The sequence below is a fragment of the Budorcas taxicolor genome, chromosome 21 (genome assembly GCF_023091745.1).
Source record: "Budorcas taxicolor isolate Tak-1 chromosome 21, Takin1.1, whole genome shotgun sequence".
Classification (NCBI taxonomy): domain Eukaryota; kingdom Metazoa; phylum Chordata; class Mammalia; order Artiodactyla; family Bovidae; genus Budorcas; species Budorcas taxicolor.
In genome coordinates this window covers 10,605,846-10,624,716 of record NC_068930.1, presented here as the reverse complement: position 1 = coordinate 10,624,716, position 18,871 = coordinate 10,605,846, and the positions used below count along the sequence as shown (strand labels likewise).

General features: G+C 49.8%; 1 protein-coding gene across 1 annotated transcript in view; it reads right to left on the bottom strand.

Annotated features, from left to right (window-relative positions):
- Positions 1-18,871, bottom strand: part of LOC128066970 (protein FAM169B-like) — an 88,456-nt gene that overhangs the window by 49,015 nt on the left and 20,570 nt on the right. Inside the window, exon 3 of the mRNA XM_052660100.1 lies at positions 17,559-17,658. Coding sequence (XP_052516060.1) covers positions 17,559-17,658 — 100 coding nt within the window. The remainder of the gene's footprint in view (positions 1-17,558; positions 17,659-18,871) is intronic.

The following is an 18,871-nucleotide window of genomic DNA, read 5'->3' as shown; positions in this document are numbered from 1 at the left end:
AGCAGCAGGGTGGTTCAGGGCCCTCCAGAGGCCACAGTTCTGAAGCACATGGTCATCCAACCCACATGCTGAATAGCTAATATGAACAGAGTGCAAAATTAAGCCACCAGAGGGATGCAAGTTAGACCCTGACTTAAGACACCTACAGCCTGGAGGAGGAGACAGCACCTGAGACATAGAGCACCTCCCGCCATGCAGGCCTCTAGGGCCACACCCTACAGACCATCAGTGGCCACCATGCTTCAGAGTAGGAGAGGAACATGAGACTGTTACTGTTTTAAAGCAATATTCTCCAGAACCACATGCCCAAGCACCTACCAAGCACCTGGTTTTTTTTTTTCCCCTCAGGTGAGGCTCAGAGGGGTTAGGAAACTCAAAGTCAAGTGCCTGCAAACAGCAGTGTTGGAACTGGACATGAACCGGGTCTCACGGGTTTTAGAGCGCCTGTTCTAACCACTATACTCCAGGGGCAGAATGGACAGAGAGATGGATGACAGAGCCAGGACCAGGCCCTGGGAAGGCTGGCAGAGTAGGGAAGACAGAGATGAGAGGAGAGGTGAGGAGGTGGCAAGGCAAGACACAGATGAGCACGGAGAGGCCAACAGGAAAGATCTTAACGGAGTGAACCTTGTTCAGCACGTTGAGACGGGAAAGGAGGTGGTCATTTATTCAGCAGACACTTGACACCAGGGACCCAGGACAGAAGACACTGCTCAGCAGGAGCAAGACAGGCCAGCAGGCCAGGGCCCAACACACCGTGACCAGCACCCCAGACGTGAGCAGCACCAGGCAGCCACTCAAGGGCCGTGTCTTCATCCATTCATGCAGCTGTGGCAGAGCACCGCGTATGACAAGGCAGGTTTCCTTCTCACACTTGTGCAGGCTGGGAGCCTGAGATCACGGTCAGGTTCCGGGGAGGGCCTTCCGGGCCACAGACAGCCAACTTCTCACTGTGTCCTTACATGGCAGAAGGGGAAAGGGAGGCCCCTGGGGTCTCTTTGATAAGGGCGCTAATCCCATTTGAAAGAGCCCCACCCTCAAGATGTAAGCACATTCCAAATGCCCCACATCCCAACCCTATCACCTGGTTTAGGATCTCAGCATATAAATTTGGTATGTGACACAGACATTCGGACCATAGCAAGCTGTCTGGAGGGAATGGGGCAGAGTTCCAAGAACAGGCATGAGCCAGACTAGGTTCCGATGCTGGGGTGCCTGGGGACCAGGCTGAGGTAGTGGCTTTGTAATAAGTCTCTGGAGGAGTCCAGTCAATGATAGACATGATCAGAGCAGTGGTTTACGAAGAGAACATGTAGGTTGGGCCCAGGTGGGAAGAATTAGCCCTTCTGAGGTTAAGAAGAACAAAAACATTGCTTGAGAAGATCACACTGGCTTCGGGGGCAGGTTAAGGCTGGAGCCCGGGAGGACGATGGAGGGTATGAAAATCAAGGCAAGGCTGAGCTCAGCAGTCACGCTGCTGGGAAGGGGAAGCCTGGGGGCAGGGAAGACCACCTGTGAGCCAAACTGGCCCTAAGGCAGAAGAGACAGGAGGTGGGGCTTGAGCAGACGGAAGTGGGTGCTGCACCAGGAGGCAGTGAGGGTGTGGGAGAGGTGTGAGACAGCGAGGTCAGCATGGCCAGCGGGATATACAACCGAAGCTGAGCAGAGTCAGAGAAGGTCCATGCCCCACGCCCTCACAGGAGCCCAGGAGGGAGAAGTTCTCATGTGCGTGCATACGCAGGCTCAGACAAACACGCACACCCCCTGCATGCACGCTATGTCGCTTCTCTGCAACCCCCTGGACGTAGCCTGCCAGGCTCCTCTGTCCAAGGGAGTCTCCAGGCAAGAATACTGGAGTGAGCTGTCCCAACCCAGGGATCAAATCCTCACCTCTTACGTCTCCTGCATTGGCAGGTGGGTTTTTTCACCTCTAGTGCCACATGGGAAGCCCACACACCCCTCACCTCCCCACAGTAACTGCCAGTTGTTCACGGACTGGCCCCTGGTTCCCACTTCTTCAATCACAGCTGAAGGAGCTTCAGGCGGGTCTGCCTGCTGTCCCCCCCACCTCCTCCTCCCTCAGTTGCTCCTTGAGTCTAAGCCACCACGGCCCTGTTACAAATCTAAGAAATATGTAGTTACCCCAAAATAGAGCACAGTCAAACCAAAGTGACAGGCCATCTTCCTGAAAGCAAAATACACGTAGGAAAAAAAATGCTGAAAAGTCCTGGCAGAGAACAGCATATAAACACATTCCAAGGCATTGCATGACTTTTATGCAACATCGACTGCGCCGGTCAATAATTTGAGGGGAGGGGGAAAGTACATGAGTTGACATGGCAACTGTCACATCGCATTACTCGGGCTACCATTTCCATACAGACGTCTTCCTTAAAGGAAAACACTTCCCCACACGCCCTGTGAACTTGGGCGCCTCTCTGCCAGGGAGAAGGGAACATCTGGTTGGCCTTGTATCTGCATCAGCCTCCTGTGGGTCTCAGGCCCTTCTTGCCTTCAGCAACTTGGTTTCCATGAGTGGAGATTTTTAACTCAAGGAAGATGGAGTGAGATGGGGGTGCCTGGATGCTGAGGCCCAGCTGGACTGCAGGGTGTTGGAGGCAGAAAGAAACCCACTCTGGAGCTAGTCTATCTAGGAAAGGCATCTTCAAAATCACAGGCTGCACCCAGGCCAGCACAGCACATTTCTCAGGCCTGGGAAGCAGAGAGAAGTGCAGACAGCCCAAGCTGTAGTGGTAAAACCCTCAGATGACTCAAAGAAACACCTCCCAGCCCAGACAATGGCTGCATCCTTGACACTCAGAATATTTTCCTTGGAGCGTCCCTGTTTTCCAAATACCATCAGTCCCTTGGTAAGAATGACATGTCCCTGTTTGTGGGATGCTGTTTTCCCCTACACTGACATCCAGCTCACAGTAAGTGCCATAAATTAACAGGGAATAAAGAAGGAAATCCCAAACAATAGCCAACATGTGTTCCCAAAACCCAGTGCTGTCACTGCAAATAGATCTTCAATCTGCACCCGTCACAGCCCAAGGAAAACAGAACTCCTGCGATTTCCAGCACGGAGCTCTCTTAGCTTCTGTGAAGTCAGGTCCTGCTCAACCTGGGGGCTTCCTGACGCCCACCATGCTGGCCCAACCACACAGGCACCTTAGCCACCAGGCGGAGCAGGTACTTAAATTGAGGCTGAGTTTCTGAGGCTCTTTTCCCCCAAACTGTCAAGCCCACGTAAGTGGGATGACCCTTGGTAGAAGGCCGGGAGGATGGGACCCATTTCAAGTTGATGCCTACCTCCGCATTATCCAAAACACAAGCATAAAGGCATAAAAACTCATCATCCATGGAATAATCGGAAGCTCTACCAAGGAGGCTGCTCACCAGGTGGTCCCTGGACCCTTGAGTCTGCAGGGGTCATCACACTTCAAAGCCAGGAAAACTGCGATCACTTCTCCGCATACCAAGTCAGCAAGCCTCTCCTCCACTCCCACCATATTAGCCTGCTTTTTGCCAGAGAGACAAAAATCACTTCACCGACTCACGTCTGTAGGCTCGCTCTGCAAACAGAGCTGGGTTTGGCTCCATCCTTCCCACCGGCCAGGAGGCCTAACGTCTCCCTCAAGGCACCCAGGGAACCAGGAGCTGCTCTGGCCGGGTCCCCTCTCCCTGAAGTTCAGAGATTCACAGTTCCTCCCCTACTTCCACTCCCTGGTGACTCAGATAGTAAAGAATCTGCCTGCAATGCGGAAGGCCTGGGCTCGATCCCTGGGTTGGGAAGATCCCCTCGAGAAGGGCATGGCAAGCCACTCCAGTATCCTTGCCTGGGAAATCCCATGGACAGAGGAGCCTGGTGGGCTATAGTCAGTGGGGTTGCAGAGAGTCAGAGACAGCCTTCACTTTCTTATCCCCACTCCCATCTTATGGCCTTCCCCCGCAACTCCTGCTCACAGTCTGTGAGGCCTGCTCAGGGGTGAGGAACGTCCCAGAAAGACCCTTCCGTTCCTACAGAAGTTCCCTGGGCCTCTCAGGGCACACCTCACTCCCCGCCCCGACCACCCTTGGTGACCCACCACCCACCTGCCCCAAACGCAGCCCAGACAAGGCCTGGCGCTGGGCCCACTGTGTCGCAATCCCCGCCCAGCCCACGACAGCCACCGGGAAGGCGGCTCCTCCGTGGCTCTGGTTTCAGCTGAATGTTTCCCTTGGCTCCTGCTGTCGCTGCAGGCCTAGAACGGGCATGCTTTTCCAGGAAAAAATCATCATTTTTTGATTCCCTGCTTGTTTTTCTCAGGGTGCACATGACATGCAATCACCAAAAACCGTAAATAAATTAGCAGCAATTTGAAGGATGAGTGTTATGCTTGGTCACAAAATGTCCTGGAGGCGAGCTGGGGGGAGCGATGTTCCAATCAGGGAAGCCAGCATGTGGTAACAAACACAAACATCCTTCCCCACCCATCCGCCCACCCGCCCCACTCCCCTTCTCCTCAAGGACCCTGCTTTCCATTTCTCAGCCTTGCCGCCTCCCCTGCAATTCACCCCGCTCCCTCCAGGAAGAAAGAGCCAGGAAAGGCTTCAGAGTGGTGTGCAGCTGGGACCCAGCCCAAGCCCAGACCCTGCTTCCAATTTGACAGCCCCCAGACCCTGCAGAGGAGCTCAGGTTGCCTCACCCCAAGCTTTTCCTTCCATATCACCCAGCACTGTGGCCACTATCACTGATTCAGGCTGGAGCCCAAGTCTCCTGGACTCCCCCCCTGCCCTCTCCAGTCTATCCCAAATCCTGTCGTTTCCACCGGGTAAGCCCTCAGCCCCCTCCTCTGGGTGCCCCCAGACTCCTGGACCCCCAACACTTGTCCTCCGTATCTCTCCACCCTCTCTTCTGATCATGACTAAGATATTCCTCGAAGAGCTGAGATCCAAAGGTAGGACGCTTCCTCCCGCCCCAGTCCCTACCCAGCCTCCATAACATCACAGGGCATCTTGCCCACTCCCCCAGCACAGCCTCCCCACCAGTCAGGGGCCACGAGCGTAGAGAAGGCTTTAAGAAGAGTGAAAAACAGTGAAACTGTTAGGTGCACAGTCATGTCCAACTCTTTGTGACCCCATGGACTGTAGCCCGCCAGGCTCCCCTGTCCATGGAATTCTCCGGGCAAGAACACTGGACTGGACAACCATTCCCTTCTCCAGGGAATTTTTCCTGATCCAGGGTGCTAACCCAGGTCTCCTGCATTGCAGGCAGATTCTTCACTGTCTGAGCCACCAGGATCTCCCAGGCTTTATGAACGTAAATTTCAAAACATTCAGAGAAGGGGGTCAGTGAGACTCAGGGCCAGAGTTGCAAGGTGGGGCACTACCTGGGATGAGGGGGGCCTGCCTCCTGGGTCCCTGGTGACTCCACAGGTGCTGCTTCAGGCCCAGAGTGCCCAGCTCCGCAGGGCAGAGGAGTGGCTGTGTGCCCACTGCATGCCCACCAGCCAGCCGGATGCTGGGAGAGAAGAGTCCCAGGGAGCAGGCAGTGAAGAACTTCTCAGGCCTCCTACCTTCTACGCTGGCCAGACGGGCACTTCCCTGACAAGGACTCCATGCTCCCCCTACACCTCGCAATACTCAGTTCAGTTCAGTCGCTCAGTCGTGTCCGACTCTTTGCGACCCCATGAATCGCAGCACGCCAGGCCTCCCTGTTCATCACCAACTCCCGGAGTTCACTCAGACTCACGTCCATTGAGTCAGTGATGCCATCCAGCCATCTCATCCTCTGTCGTCCCCTTCTCCTCCTGCCCCCAATCCCTCCCAGCATCACAGTCTTTTCCAATGAGTCAACTCTTTGCATGAGGTGGCCAAAGGACTGGAGTTTTAGCTTTAGCATCATTCCTTCCAAAGAAATCCCAGGGCTGATCTCCTTTAGAATGGACTGGTTGGATCTCCTTGCAGTCCAAGGGACTCTCAAGAGTCTTCTCCAACACCACAGTTCAAAAGCATCAATTCTTCGGCGCTCAGCCTTCTTCACAGTCCAACTCTCACATCTATACATGACCACAGGAAAAACCATAGCCTTGACTAGACAGACCTCAGCCAGTAATGCCACTGCTTTTGAATATGCTATCTAGGTTGGTCATAACTTTTCTGCCAAAGAGTAAGAGTCTTTTAATTTCATTGCTGCAAACACCATCTGCTGTGATTTTGGAGCCCCCAAAAATAAAGTCTGACACTGTTTCCACTGTTTCCCCATCTATTTCCCATGAAGTGATGGGACCAGATGCCATGATCTTTGTTTTCTGAATGTTGAGCTTTAAGCCAACTTTTTCACTCTCCACTTTCACTTTCATCAACAGGCTTTTTAGTTCCTCTTCACTTTCTGCCATAAGGGTGGTGTCATCTGCATATCTGAGGTTATTGATATTTCTCCCGGCAATCTTAATTCTAGCTTGTGTTTCTTCCAGCCCAGCCTTTCTCATGATGTACTCTGCATATAAGTTAAATAAGCAGGGTGACAATATACTGCCTTGATGTACTCCTTTTCCTATTTGAAACCAGTCTGTTGCTCCAAGTCCAGTTCTAACTGTTGCTTCCTGACCTGCATACAGATTTCTCAAGAGGCAGGTCAGATGGTCTGGGATTCCCATCTCTTGAAGAATTTTCCACAGTTTATTGTGATCCACACAGTCAAAGGCTTTGGCATAGTCAATAAAGCAGAAATAGATGTTTTTCTGGAACTCTCTTGCTTTTTCGATGATCCAGCGGACGTTGGCAATTTGATCTCTGGTTCCTCTGCCTTTTCTGAAACCAGCTTGAACATCAGGAATTTCATGGTTCACGTATTGCTGAAGCCTGGCTTGGAGAATTTTGAGCATTACTTTACTAGCATGTGAGATGAGTGCAACTGTGCGGTAGTTTGAACATTCTTTGGCATTGCCTTTCTTTGGGATTGGAATGAAAACTGACCTTTTCCAGTCCTGTGGCCACTGCTGAGTTTTCCAAATTTGCTGGCATACTTAGTGCAGCCCTTTCACAGCATCATCTTTCAGGATTTGAAAGAGCTCAACTGGAATTCCATCACCTCCACTAGCTTTATTTGTAGTGATGCTTTCTAAGGCCCACTTGACTTCACATTCCAGGATGTCTGGCTCTAGATGAGTGATCACACCATCGTGATTATCTGGGTCGTGAAGAGCTTTTTTTGTACAGTTCTTCCATGTATTCTTGCCACCTCTTCTTAATATCTTCTGCTTCTGTTAGGTCCAGACCATTTCTGTCCTTTATCGAGCCCATCTTTGCATGAAATGTTCCCTTGGTATATCTCATTTTCTTGAAGAGATCTCTAGTCTTTCCCATTCTGTTCTTTTCCTCTATTTCTTTGCATTGATCACTGAAGAAGGCTTTCTTATCTCTTCTTGCTATTCTTTGAAACTCTGCATTCAGATGCTTATAGCTTTCCTTTTCTCCTTTGCCTTTCGCCTCTCTTCTTTCCACAGCTATTTGTAAGGCCTCCCCAGACAGCCATTTTGCTTTTTTGCATTTTTTTTCCATGGGGATGGTCTTAATCCCTGTCTCCTGTACAATGTCACAAACCTCATTCCATACTTCATCAGGCACTCTATCTATCAGATCTAGGCCCTTAAATCTATTTCTCACTTCCACTGTATAATCATAAGGGATTTGACCTAGGTCATACCTGAATGGTCTAGTGGTTTTCCCCACTTTCTTCAATTTGAGTCTGAATTTGGTAATAAGGAGTTCATGATCTGAGCCACAGTCCGCTACTGGTCTTGTTTTTGCCAACTGTATAGAGCTTCTTCATCTTTGGCTGCAAAGAATATAATCAATCTGATTTCGGTGTTGACCATCTGGTGATGTCCATGTGTAGAGTCTTCTCTTGTGTTGTTGGAAGAGGGTGTTTGCTATGACCAGTGCATTTTCTTGGCAAAACTCTATTAGTCTTTGCCCTGCTTCATTCTGTATTCCAAGGCCAAATTTGCCTGTTACTCCAGGTGTTTCTTGACTTCCTACTTTTGCATTCCAGTCCCCTATAAGGAAAAGGACATCTTTTTTGGGTGTTAGTTCTAAAAGGTCTTGTAGGTCTTCATAGAACCATTCAACTTCAGCTTCTCAGCGTTACTAGTTGCTGCATAGACTTGGATTACTGTGATATTAAATGGTTTGTCTTGGAAACGAACAGAGATCATTCTGTCATTTTTGAGATTGCCAAGTACTGCATTTCAGACTCTTGTTGACCATGATGGCTACTCCATTTCTTCTGAGGGATTCCTCCCCACAGCAGTAGGTATAATGGTCATCTGAGTTAAATTCACCCATTCCAGTCCATTTTAGTTCGCTGATTCCTAGAATGTCGACGTTCACTCTTGCCATCTCTTGTTTGACCACTTCCTATTTGCCTTGATTCATGGACCTGACATTCCAGGTTCCTATGCAATATTGCTCTTTACAGCATCGGACCTTGCTTCTATCACCAGTCACATCCACAGCTAGGTATTGTTTTTGCTTTGGCTCCATCCCTTCATTCTTTCTGGAGTTATTTCTCCACTGATCTCCAGTAGCGTGTTGGGCACCTACTGACCTGGGGAGTTCCTCTTTCAGTATCCTATGATTTTGCCTTTTCATACTGTTCATGGGTTTCTCAAGGCAAGAATACTGAAGTGGTTTGCCATTCCTTTCTCCAGTGGACCACATTCTGTCAGACCTCTCCACCATGCCCGCCCATCTTGGGTTGCCCTGCAGGCATGGCTTGGTTTCATTGAGTTAGACAAGGCTGTGGTCCTAGCGTGATTAGATTGACTAGTTTTCTGTGAGTATGGTTTCAGTGTGTCTGCCCTCTGATGCCCTCTTGCAACACCTAGCATCTTACTTGGGTTTCTCTTACCTTGGGCATGGGGTATCTCTTCACAGCTGCTCCAGCAAGGCACAGCCGCTGCTCCTTACCTTGGACGAGGGGTATCTCCTCACCTCCCCCCTTCCTGACCTTCAACGTGGGATAAGCTCCTCTAGGCCCTCCTATGCCCATGCAGCCACCACTCCTTGGATGTCAGGTTGCTCCTCTCGGCCGCTGCCCCTGACCTCGGCCGTGGGGTGTCTCCTCCCAGCCACCCCTGGCCTCCAACGCGGGGTGGCTCCTCTAGGCCGCGGCCCCTGGCCTCAGATGCGGGGTAGCTCCTCCCAGCCGCCGTCTCTGACCTGGGATGCAGGGTAGCTCCTCTCGGCCGTTTCTGCGTCATCACAGCCTGGCACTCTCCGCCGCTGCCCCTGACCTCGGACGTGGGGTAACTCCTCTTGGCCATCGCCCTTCAGGCATGGGGTCCTCCCGGCTCTTCTGCCCCTGACTTCGGACATAGAGTAGCTCCTCTCGCCCCCGCTCAGTGCGCCAGCCGCAGCCGCCCATGCGCCACAAGGGAAGCCCAAAAACACTGGAGTGGGTAGCCTATCCCTTCTCCAGCGAATCTTCCTGACCCAGGAATTGAACCGGGACCTCCTATATTACAGGCAGATTCTTTACCAACTGAGCTATCGGGGAACCCCAAGAGCAGGGAAGGTGTCACTTACTATATCAATGAGGTGATTTTTTGACCCTCCCGAGGATGGGACCTGGGCTTCCCTGGTGGCTCAGATGGTAAGCAACCTGCTGGCAGTGCGGGAGACCCGGGTTCGATCCCTTGGTCAGAAAGGTCCCCTGGGGAAGGGAATGGCCACCTACTTCAGCATTCTTGCCTGGAGAACCCCATGGACAGAGGAGCCTGGCAGACTACAGTCCATGGGGTCACAAAGACTCAGACACAACTGAGCGACTAATACACACCCAAGGATCACAGGGACGGGACCTGGTTGCCAGGAGAACCAACTGTGTGATTAGGGAGCTTGAATTTTTGGTCCCATCCCCCAACGTGCAGGGGGAGAGAGCTTCGAGGTTTAATCAATTGCCAACGGTCGGAGATTTAATCTGTCATGACTATGTAATGAAGCTCCTATAAAACTCCAAAAGGACTGGGTTCAGAGAGATTCTGGGCTGGTGAACACATGGAGGCATAGAATCATGCTAACCTCTGGCTTATAACCAGTCAGTCAGAAGAAACTGCATGGGCTTGAGACAGGCACCTAAAGTGGGGAGCAGGGAGTCTGGTAGGACCAAAACCCTAACCTATAGACTTTGGTGGTCTCTCCAGGTAGTGCCCGAATTGAATTGAACAGAACATCCAGCTGGGGTCTGGAGACCTACTTGATGCTGTGGGAAACCACCCACTTCCACACCCTGGAAACTGGATCTCAAAACACATTTCGTCCGAACAGACATTATCCAAAGGCATACAGGTAGCCAACATGTACATGAAAAAGTGCTCAACATCATTAATAATCAGGGAAATACAAACCAGAACCATAAGGAAATATCACCTCCCATCTGTTAGAATGGTTATTATCCAAAAGTCAAGAGATCGTGAGTGTTGGTGAGGGTGTGTAGAAAAGGGAAACTTTATGCACAGTTGGCAGAGATGTAAATTGGTGCACTCGTGATGAAAAACAGTATTGGGGGGGGGTCCCTTAAATTTTTTTAAAAACAGAACTACCCCATGATTCAGCAATCCCAATTCTGGGTATTAATCTAAAGAAAAAAAAAAAAACTTGAAAAGATAAGTGCACATCAGTTCAGTTCAGTTGCTCAGTCGTGTCTGACTCTTTGTGACCCCATGAATCACAGCATGCCAAGCCTCCCTGTCCATCACCAACTCCTGGAGTTCACTCAGACTCATGTCCATCGAGTCCGTGATGCCATCCAGCCATCTCATCCTCTGTCGTCCCCTTCTCCTCCTGCCCCCAATCCCTCCCAGCATCACAGTCTTTTCCAATGAGGCAACTCTTCGCATGAGGTGGCCAAAGTATTGGAGTTTCAGCTTCAGCATCATTCCTTCCAAAGAACACCCAGGGCTGATCTCCTTCAGAATGGACTGGTTGGATCTCCTCGCAGTCCAAGGGACTCTCAAGAGTCTTCTCCAACACCACAGTTCAAAAGCATCAATTCTTCGGTGCTCAGCCTTCTTCACAGTCCAACTCTCACATCTATACATGACCACAGGAAAAACCATAGCCTTGACTAGACGGACCTTAGTCAGCAAAGTAATGTCTCTGCTTTTGAATATACTATCTAGGTTGGTCATAACTTTTCTTCCAAGGAGTAAGCGTCTTTTAATTTCATGGCTGCAGTAATCATCTGCAGTGATTTTGGAGCACCCAAAAAATAAAGTCTGACACTGTTTCCACTGTTTCCCCATCTATTTCCCATGAAGTGATGGGACCAGATGCCGTGATCTTTGTTTTCTGAATGTTGAGCTTTAAGCCAACTTTTTCACTCTCCTCTTTCACTTTCATCAAGAGGCTTTTTAGTTCCTCTTCACTTTCTGCCATAAATGCACATACATCTACACAAAAGCATGTGTAACAATTTTCACAGCAGCATTACTCACAATGGTCAAAAGGTGGAAACAACCCAAATGACCGTCAGTCAGTAAACAGATAAACAAAAGGTGCCAAATCCATACAGTGAAATAATGCTCAGCCATAAAAAGTAAACGCAGTACTAAAATGTGCTAAAACATGGATGACCCCTGAAGGCATTATGAATGAAGAAAGTCAGGTGCACAGGTCCACACACTGCATGAGTCCATTCCAGGGAAATGTCCAGAATAGGCAGATATGCAGAAGCAGAAGAGATTGCCCAAGGCTGAGGCGGGTAGAGAAGTGGGGTCGGTTTCTCTTAAGGGTAATGAAAATTAAGTGTGGTGAGAGATGCACAGCTCTGTGAATACACTAAAAACCACTGAACTGTATGCTTTAAATGGGTAATTGTATGAGACGTGAACTACAGCTCCATAAATCTCTGTGTGTGTATACATACATGTATATAGGAATAAAAATAGTCCTTCCTGTGGATTCAAAACAACCACACAAACACTGGAGGACAAAGCCACGTCTTGACAACAAGTTTGCATTAAAATCCCAGGAGCTGGTTATGCCCAGTAATGAGCTGTCAGCTGGAGGTGTCAGCTTTGGGCTGGTTCTGCTACAATGCCAAGGTAAACGCAGGCTAATTTCGTGGAAACAGAACGTCCAAGGAAAGTGAGGCATGGTCTCACCAGCCACCCCTCTCCTCCCAGTTCTCTGGCGCCGGTTTCCCAAGTGGCTCCTGGGAATCTTGATACAGGACAGATGCTGACTCAGCAGGGCTGGGGGGGGGGGGGGGGGGGAGGGGCACAAGCTCCTGCATTTCTAACAAGTTCCCCGGTGGACACCTGGCTGCTGGGCCACGGGCCACCACCCCTACCCCCAGCAGGAAGACAGGAAACCGAAGCCCAGAGGTGATAAATAGCTTAACCCAGGCCACCCACTCATAAAGGGCAGAAGATCCACATCAAAGGAGAATTGTGTGGCCGTCTCAAGCGGTGACGTGGGAGGCACGGCAGCTGGCCGCAAGCCTGGGGAGACCTGCCATCTGGGATGGCCGTGCCCACCCACCCGGATGGCCCCTCTGGGGGCGGTAGGCCCATGAGGAGACATCAGACACATCAGTGTGGGCTCCTTAAGGAGAGCATCCTAATGGAGCTGTCCCCAGAGCAGAGCAGGCTCTCCCAGGGCACAGAAGCCCCAGACGAGAAGCCAGAGCCCCGGACCACACCTTCGTGCTTCTGGCCTATCTCTAGTCCATCTTCTGTGTGCTCAGTTGCCCAGTCGTGTCCAACTCTTCGCAACCCTATAGACTGCAGTCCATCAGGCTCCTCTGTACCACCGTCTTAGCCCTACCACAAAAGAGGCATCATGTGCTATGATGATAAAAACAAATCTTATGACAAATCTTTAAATTCCAGCTAAGGGTACTCTGCTGGGAGACCTATTTTCCTTCTTTTTTTTTTTTAAAGGAGATTAACAAGTGTTCTAAGTGTTACAGCCATGTTAATAGGAAACAGAAACTCTTTCCTTGATATGTTTAAGATGGAAATAAATTTCAAAAGATCATCCTTTTTCTCCTTCTGAAATTCAGCAGTACCACTTAAATCATCTTGGAAAGCACTGGGCCTAACGATCTAAACGCCCTTTCGACCGTGAGCTTCTGGACCCCTGCCTCCCTTCTCTAAAGCTAAACAGCCCTAGTTTCCTCAAGCCTTGTTCAAATGGTTTCAAGCCCTCTCATCCCCCTGTTGCTCTCCACAGATAAGCGCCAGTTTGTTTCAGCCGCGGCTTGAGCAGCACCAGAGAGAATGGGCTGTAATTGAGCAGGAACATCATCCTTCCATTAAGACAGCCCCAGTCCCGTCTACTTCCCAGCAGCCCCCACTGCAGCGCCCGGGCCCCCTGCACTCCCAAGGATGAGAATCGCCACCTGTTTCCTTTCCTCCGCGTGGTGTAGAAATGCAGCCTCCCTAGCCCATTCTTTATCTCTGGCTGCTTGGGGACAGACTGCATGATATTCATCCAATGAGGCAGTTTGGGATTAGCAAAAAGAACAATGGTCTTACCGTTGAGAGTGGTTCCAAAGCAAACTAGATGGCCTTAGTGCGAGGTCGCCTTCCTCGCAAGGTTTGCAAGCAGAATCTGCCAAGGAGGTGATTCAGCTGCTGAAGTCTGGCCGGCAGTTGATGGGAAGGCCTCCCATTCTACAACCCTGTGCCTCTACAGCGCAATACTCAGAGACAGGGAAGAACATGCAAAGATGCTCCACGATGGAAGAATATTTCTAATCCCAAGCCTGCTCTCTGCCCTGGATAGTCCAAAGCATCAGATTTCCTGCCACAGATCATTCATCCTCACAGCTACTCTGTGAAGTAGCTAAGGTGTCCCCATTCTGCAAATGACCGAACTGAGGCTCAGAGAGGCCAAACCATTTATCTGGGTCACCTAGTCAGTTGGCAGAGCCAGGACACCAAGTCTATTGAGTCTGATACCAAAGTCCACGTTCATCTCATTCTCTACAGGTCCCGGGAAGACATGAGAGGAGCAAAAGCCCATCAGCTGAGGGAATCGGGAATGCTAGGATGAGCAATTCAGATTCAATACGAGAGGTAAGAAAAGACAACTTTTTTGATGAGAGGAGATTTTTTTTTAATCTTTGTAAACACTTGAGATCAGTTAATACTATAAAAATAAGAGGAGTAGTGAGACAGGGGAAATAAATGAAAGCTAGGGCGCTGGGGGAGGTGCAGAAGCAGCTCAGGAAGGGAGGCTCCTGGCAGCCTTTGGCTGTGTCCCCTCGGGGACAGAAACCAGCCTCTGATTAGAGAAACAGTCGAGCATGAGCGCAGCAGGGAGCGGCCGGACAGATGGGATGAGGGCACGCGCCTCTCAGACCACCTTCACGGAAAGCATGTCCTCTGCTTCTTACAGGAGAAAGCTGGAAGGCTGCGTTACCGGCAGACCTCATTCCACCGCACTGCACTTTACTGTGCTTCACTTTATTGCATTTTTTTTTTTGCAACAAATCAAAGGTTTGTGGCCACCTTCAGCCAGTGTCGTTTTCCCAACAGTAATTGCTCACTTGATGTCTTTATGTCACATTTCGGTCATTCTCACAATATTTTAAATTCTTTCATTATCATTACATTTGTTATGATGATCTGTGATCAGTGATGTTTGATATTACTTATTACAAAAAGATTACTATGACCTGCTGAAGGCTCAGATGATAGTCAGCTTTTTTTTAGCAATAAAGTATTTTTAATTAAGATGTGTACATTTTTTAGACACAATGCTACTGTACACTTAATAGACGATAGTATAAACATAATTTTTCTATGCACTGGGAAACCAAAGAATCTGTGGGACTCATTTTATTGCAATATTTGTTTTACTGCAGTGGTCTGGAACCTCCATAAGGTCTCCAAGGCCTGCTTATACTCACATCTTCACAGTATTCCGCCATGAACATTAAGTGCTTGCCACCAGGGAATTCACAACTCCGGGATGTCTTTCATTTGCTCACAGGGTTATCAGAAGTTACTGTGATAATTAACTCATACACAGTCTCATCAAACAGCCCTGATCCCTTTAGCTTCCATCTAACCACACAAACAGGCTTCCCAGGTGGCGCTAGCGGTAACGAACCCACCCACCAATGCAGGAGACATATGAGCCTCGAGTTCCATCCCTGGGTTGGGAAGATTCCCTGGAGGAGGGAACAGCAACCCACTCCAGTATTCTTGCCTGGAGAATCCCATGGACAGAGGAGCCTGGCGGGCTACAGTCTAAAGGGTCATGAAGAGTCAGACCTGACTGAAGCAACTCAGCATGCACACAGGCAACCACGCACACACACAAATACACAGACCTTCATGAATGTCACTGGAAAATTACAGAGGAACTAGGGCTAGCCTTCTCGAAGGTCACAGCAGAGCACATGGCTGAAGTGGCACGTGTGCCAAGTGGCAAGAGGCTCTTTGGTACCACTGGCTGCTTGGGAGTCCACATGTCTCAAGCCACAGAGGGGTATTTACGCATGATGCCCGCTTCTAAATACCAGAGTAAAGAGCCCAAGGTGTGGATAACACCTGAGCGCTTTTTGGAAATCAGGCAAAACTTCAGCAACCATCACAGAGCCCAGCAGCAGGAAAACATTTGGAAACTTTATTTAAAGCTCTATGAAATATAAAGAAAGGTCCAGAGTGAGATTTCTTGAAGCTCATGAATATTTATTATAATACACTCTCAAAACAACTGAAAAATTAAGTACAATGGAAATAGGAAACAGATTTATGAGTCAGTCATATGTTTTTACATTATGCAAATGCAGTTAAAGACCTTTAACCAGAATATTGTTAAATGTCAGAAACAGGCAGAGGAGAGGGCTGCTGATATTTGGACATCCTCTTAAAACTGGCAAACGGTATTTTCAGAGTGTTTTGACAATCTGTGGGCACCTCCTGTTACTTTCACTAACCTGGTGCATTCAAGGCAAAGTCGGAGTCCTGGGGTTATCCCAGCCCCCTTGTTCAACAAAGACTTGGCCAAACAGGAATAGGAAGTGTGCTAAACCTTGACCAGAAAGCTCTCACACACAGCTCAGCCAACCCTAGCCCTGAAGCAAGGAGGAGGCTTCACCAACATGCCCAAAACTCCAAGACAGCTAACTAAGCACACTTGTGTCTCAGGATTAGTAATGCAAGAAGCATTCATGATAGATATGTGCTGAATAACGTTCTCCGGTCAAGGATGTCACTTTGGGCTTTATGACACCCATGGAACAGGGCATCCTCTGACTACAGACCTTAGATGTACACACGGTGAAAGGCAAAAGTTCATCCCCAGGGGAGCTGGAGAGTTGAAGGAGGCCCCTTTGCAAAGTGTAGTTGAAGCTCCCTAACCCCAAACTTTCAGCAGACACCACATCCTTGAAGGAGGGGTAACTCACTAAGGGTTGGTTTGGTCTTTTAAATTTCTTATTAGGAAAGCAATATATGGTAACTGCAGGAAATCTGTAAAAACACATTAAAATATAATAAAGGAGTAAATTTCTAAATAGGATTGACCTTATATTGGGGCTCCCCTGAGGTCAGAGATGAGGAGCTTTGCTTCCAGCTTGCTGGTGGCCTGGGCTCCAGGCAGACTGATGGGCTGGAACCCTCTCCCACCTCACCCTGCTCACTGTCAGCGGCCCCAGACCCTGCCCCATGCAGCCAGAACAGCCATCCATGCAAGCTCAGAGCACTCACCTGAGAAGCTGAAATCGGTCACAAACAGGTGCTTCATGATACAGAGAAAGAATAAATGTGCTACTGATTACATAAATTTCACCACCAGAAACAAAACCCCACCAGATCATCACCTTGCAAAAACCCCGTACCCTGCACCAGCTGACCATCAGAGGCCACGTTTCCTCATCCCGTCTGGCAGGGATAAGAATGGTCCTTGGGCTTCCCTGGTGGTTGAGTGATAAAGAATCTACCTGCCAATGCAGGAGATGTGGGTTTGATCCCTGGTCCAGGAAGATCCCACATGCTGAGAAGCAACTGAGCCCGTGCACAACTATTGAGCCTGTGAGCCTCCTCGAGAGCTCGGGAGTCACAGCTACAGACGTCTGCACACCCCAGAATCCGTGCTCAGCCACAAGACAAGCCACCGCAACAAGACAGTAGCCCCTGCTTGCTGCAACTAGAGAAAGCCCACAAAGACCCAGCAACAAAGACCCAGCACAGTCAAAAATAAGAAGAAAGAAGATTAAAAAAAAACGGTCCTGCACTTCACAGGGCTGCAGTGACACTCAGGCTGTGCACGCAATGCTATTATTAATAATGAGAACAGTGAGAAGCAGCTCTGAATACCGTCACTCTGGGCCAGAAGGTGTCTGGTATCTTTAATACAAAAATCAATACGTGTATCAGTAAACAGAAACCCATAACACCCTCATGGATCTCTAAAAGGCGAAAATAAATCACTTCCGCCTTGACCTTCTAAGTCCAGCCAAAGAGTAGAACCATCACTTCTGAGGTATTTGATTCCATCCATTGTAAACAAATCAGAATTCTCGTGTATTAAATTCACTAATAACTACTAACCTGTCTTTGTGTCCCAGGGATTAACCAAGACCAAGATTTTGTGTTGAGGTTCATCACGGTGCACGGTGCAAAAGCAAACCGACGAAGCTTCAAGTTTAACCTGAAAAAAATAACAAAATCACCACTTGGTTCTGTCATCACAGTAAGGGCACAAGAGAATGCTGAATAGTTAAGCTGGCACACCGCTCTTTCAAAGAACACTGTGGCACAGAGGTCCTCTGACAGGACGGAGGCAGCAGACATGGAACCTCAGGCACTCGGAGCTACACGCAAGCACAGCCTGACAAGGCCCTTCCTCTGTCTCCCCCAGCAGACCCACTCATCCCCTCCCTCACCGGGCTGTCTGCTCAGGCCTCTCGGCCTCTCCTTCCATCCCCTCTGGCCCCAGCAGCCTTCCCACCCAAATCCCCCCTGGGGCTCCAACTTCGAAAGCTGTCGGCCACGTGAGGCCGCACCTGCCAGGCTGACCTCAAGGATCCTCCTGTGGCCACTCTGTGCAAACAGCCTGGAGAAGCCTGGGAACTGACGTGAAAGTCACTCAGTTGTGTCTGACTCTTTGCAACCCCATGGACTAGACAGTCCATTGGATTCTCCAGACCAGAATACTGGAGAGGGTAGCCTTTCCCTCCTCCAGGGGATCTTCCCAACCCAGGGATCGAACCCATGTTGCAGGCGGATTCTTTACCCGCTGAGCCACCAGGGAAGACAAGCCTGTGCCCACCCGCAGTGCCAGGCTGCCTGCTGCCCTGGCTCAGGCCCCTGCAAGCAGCCTTGAGAAGCCCACACCCTCTCTGGGAACCCAGGCTGTCCTCTGGCTCTGAGGCACCCAGGGGGTGACGATCCTCAGCGCCTCATGACCCTGAGGGACTCCAAGCAGGGTCTCTGACACTGGGCTGCCTTCTCTCAAGTGCCCACATGCCCAGGCCTGTCTTGGCCATCAAACCCACAGGCCTCAGCTCCCTAAGCAAAAGGACAACGCATTCCACGGCAAAGTCTGTTTTGAAAACCGAGGAGAGTGGAAGAGAATGAGAAAAGGATGTGTGGGCTGAGTGAGGCAGGCAGGCTGCCTGTAAAAGTTTACAGCAGACCTCCACGGTTTCAGAGGACTGCTTCTTAAATCCCGAGACCCGTCATCATTTTGGAGCCTGCTTGTGTTCAAGTCACCGGAACAAAGACTGCCTGAGCTGGCCCCTCAGACTCACCCAGCGTCAGCCGTTCCAAGGCCATTAGAAACAATATGTACAAAGCATCATATCGACATGGAAAGATGCTTATTATAGACAATATTGTATTCCCAGTGTGCTCTGCATGTT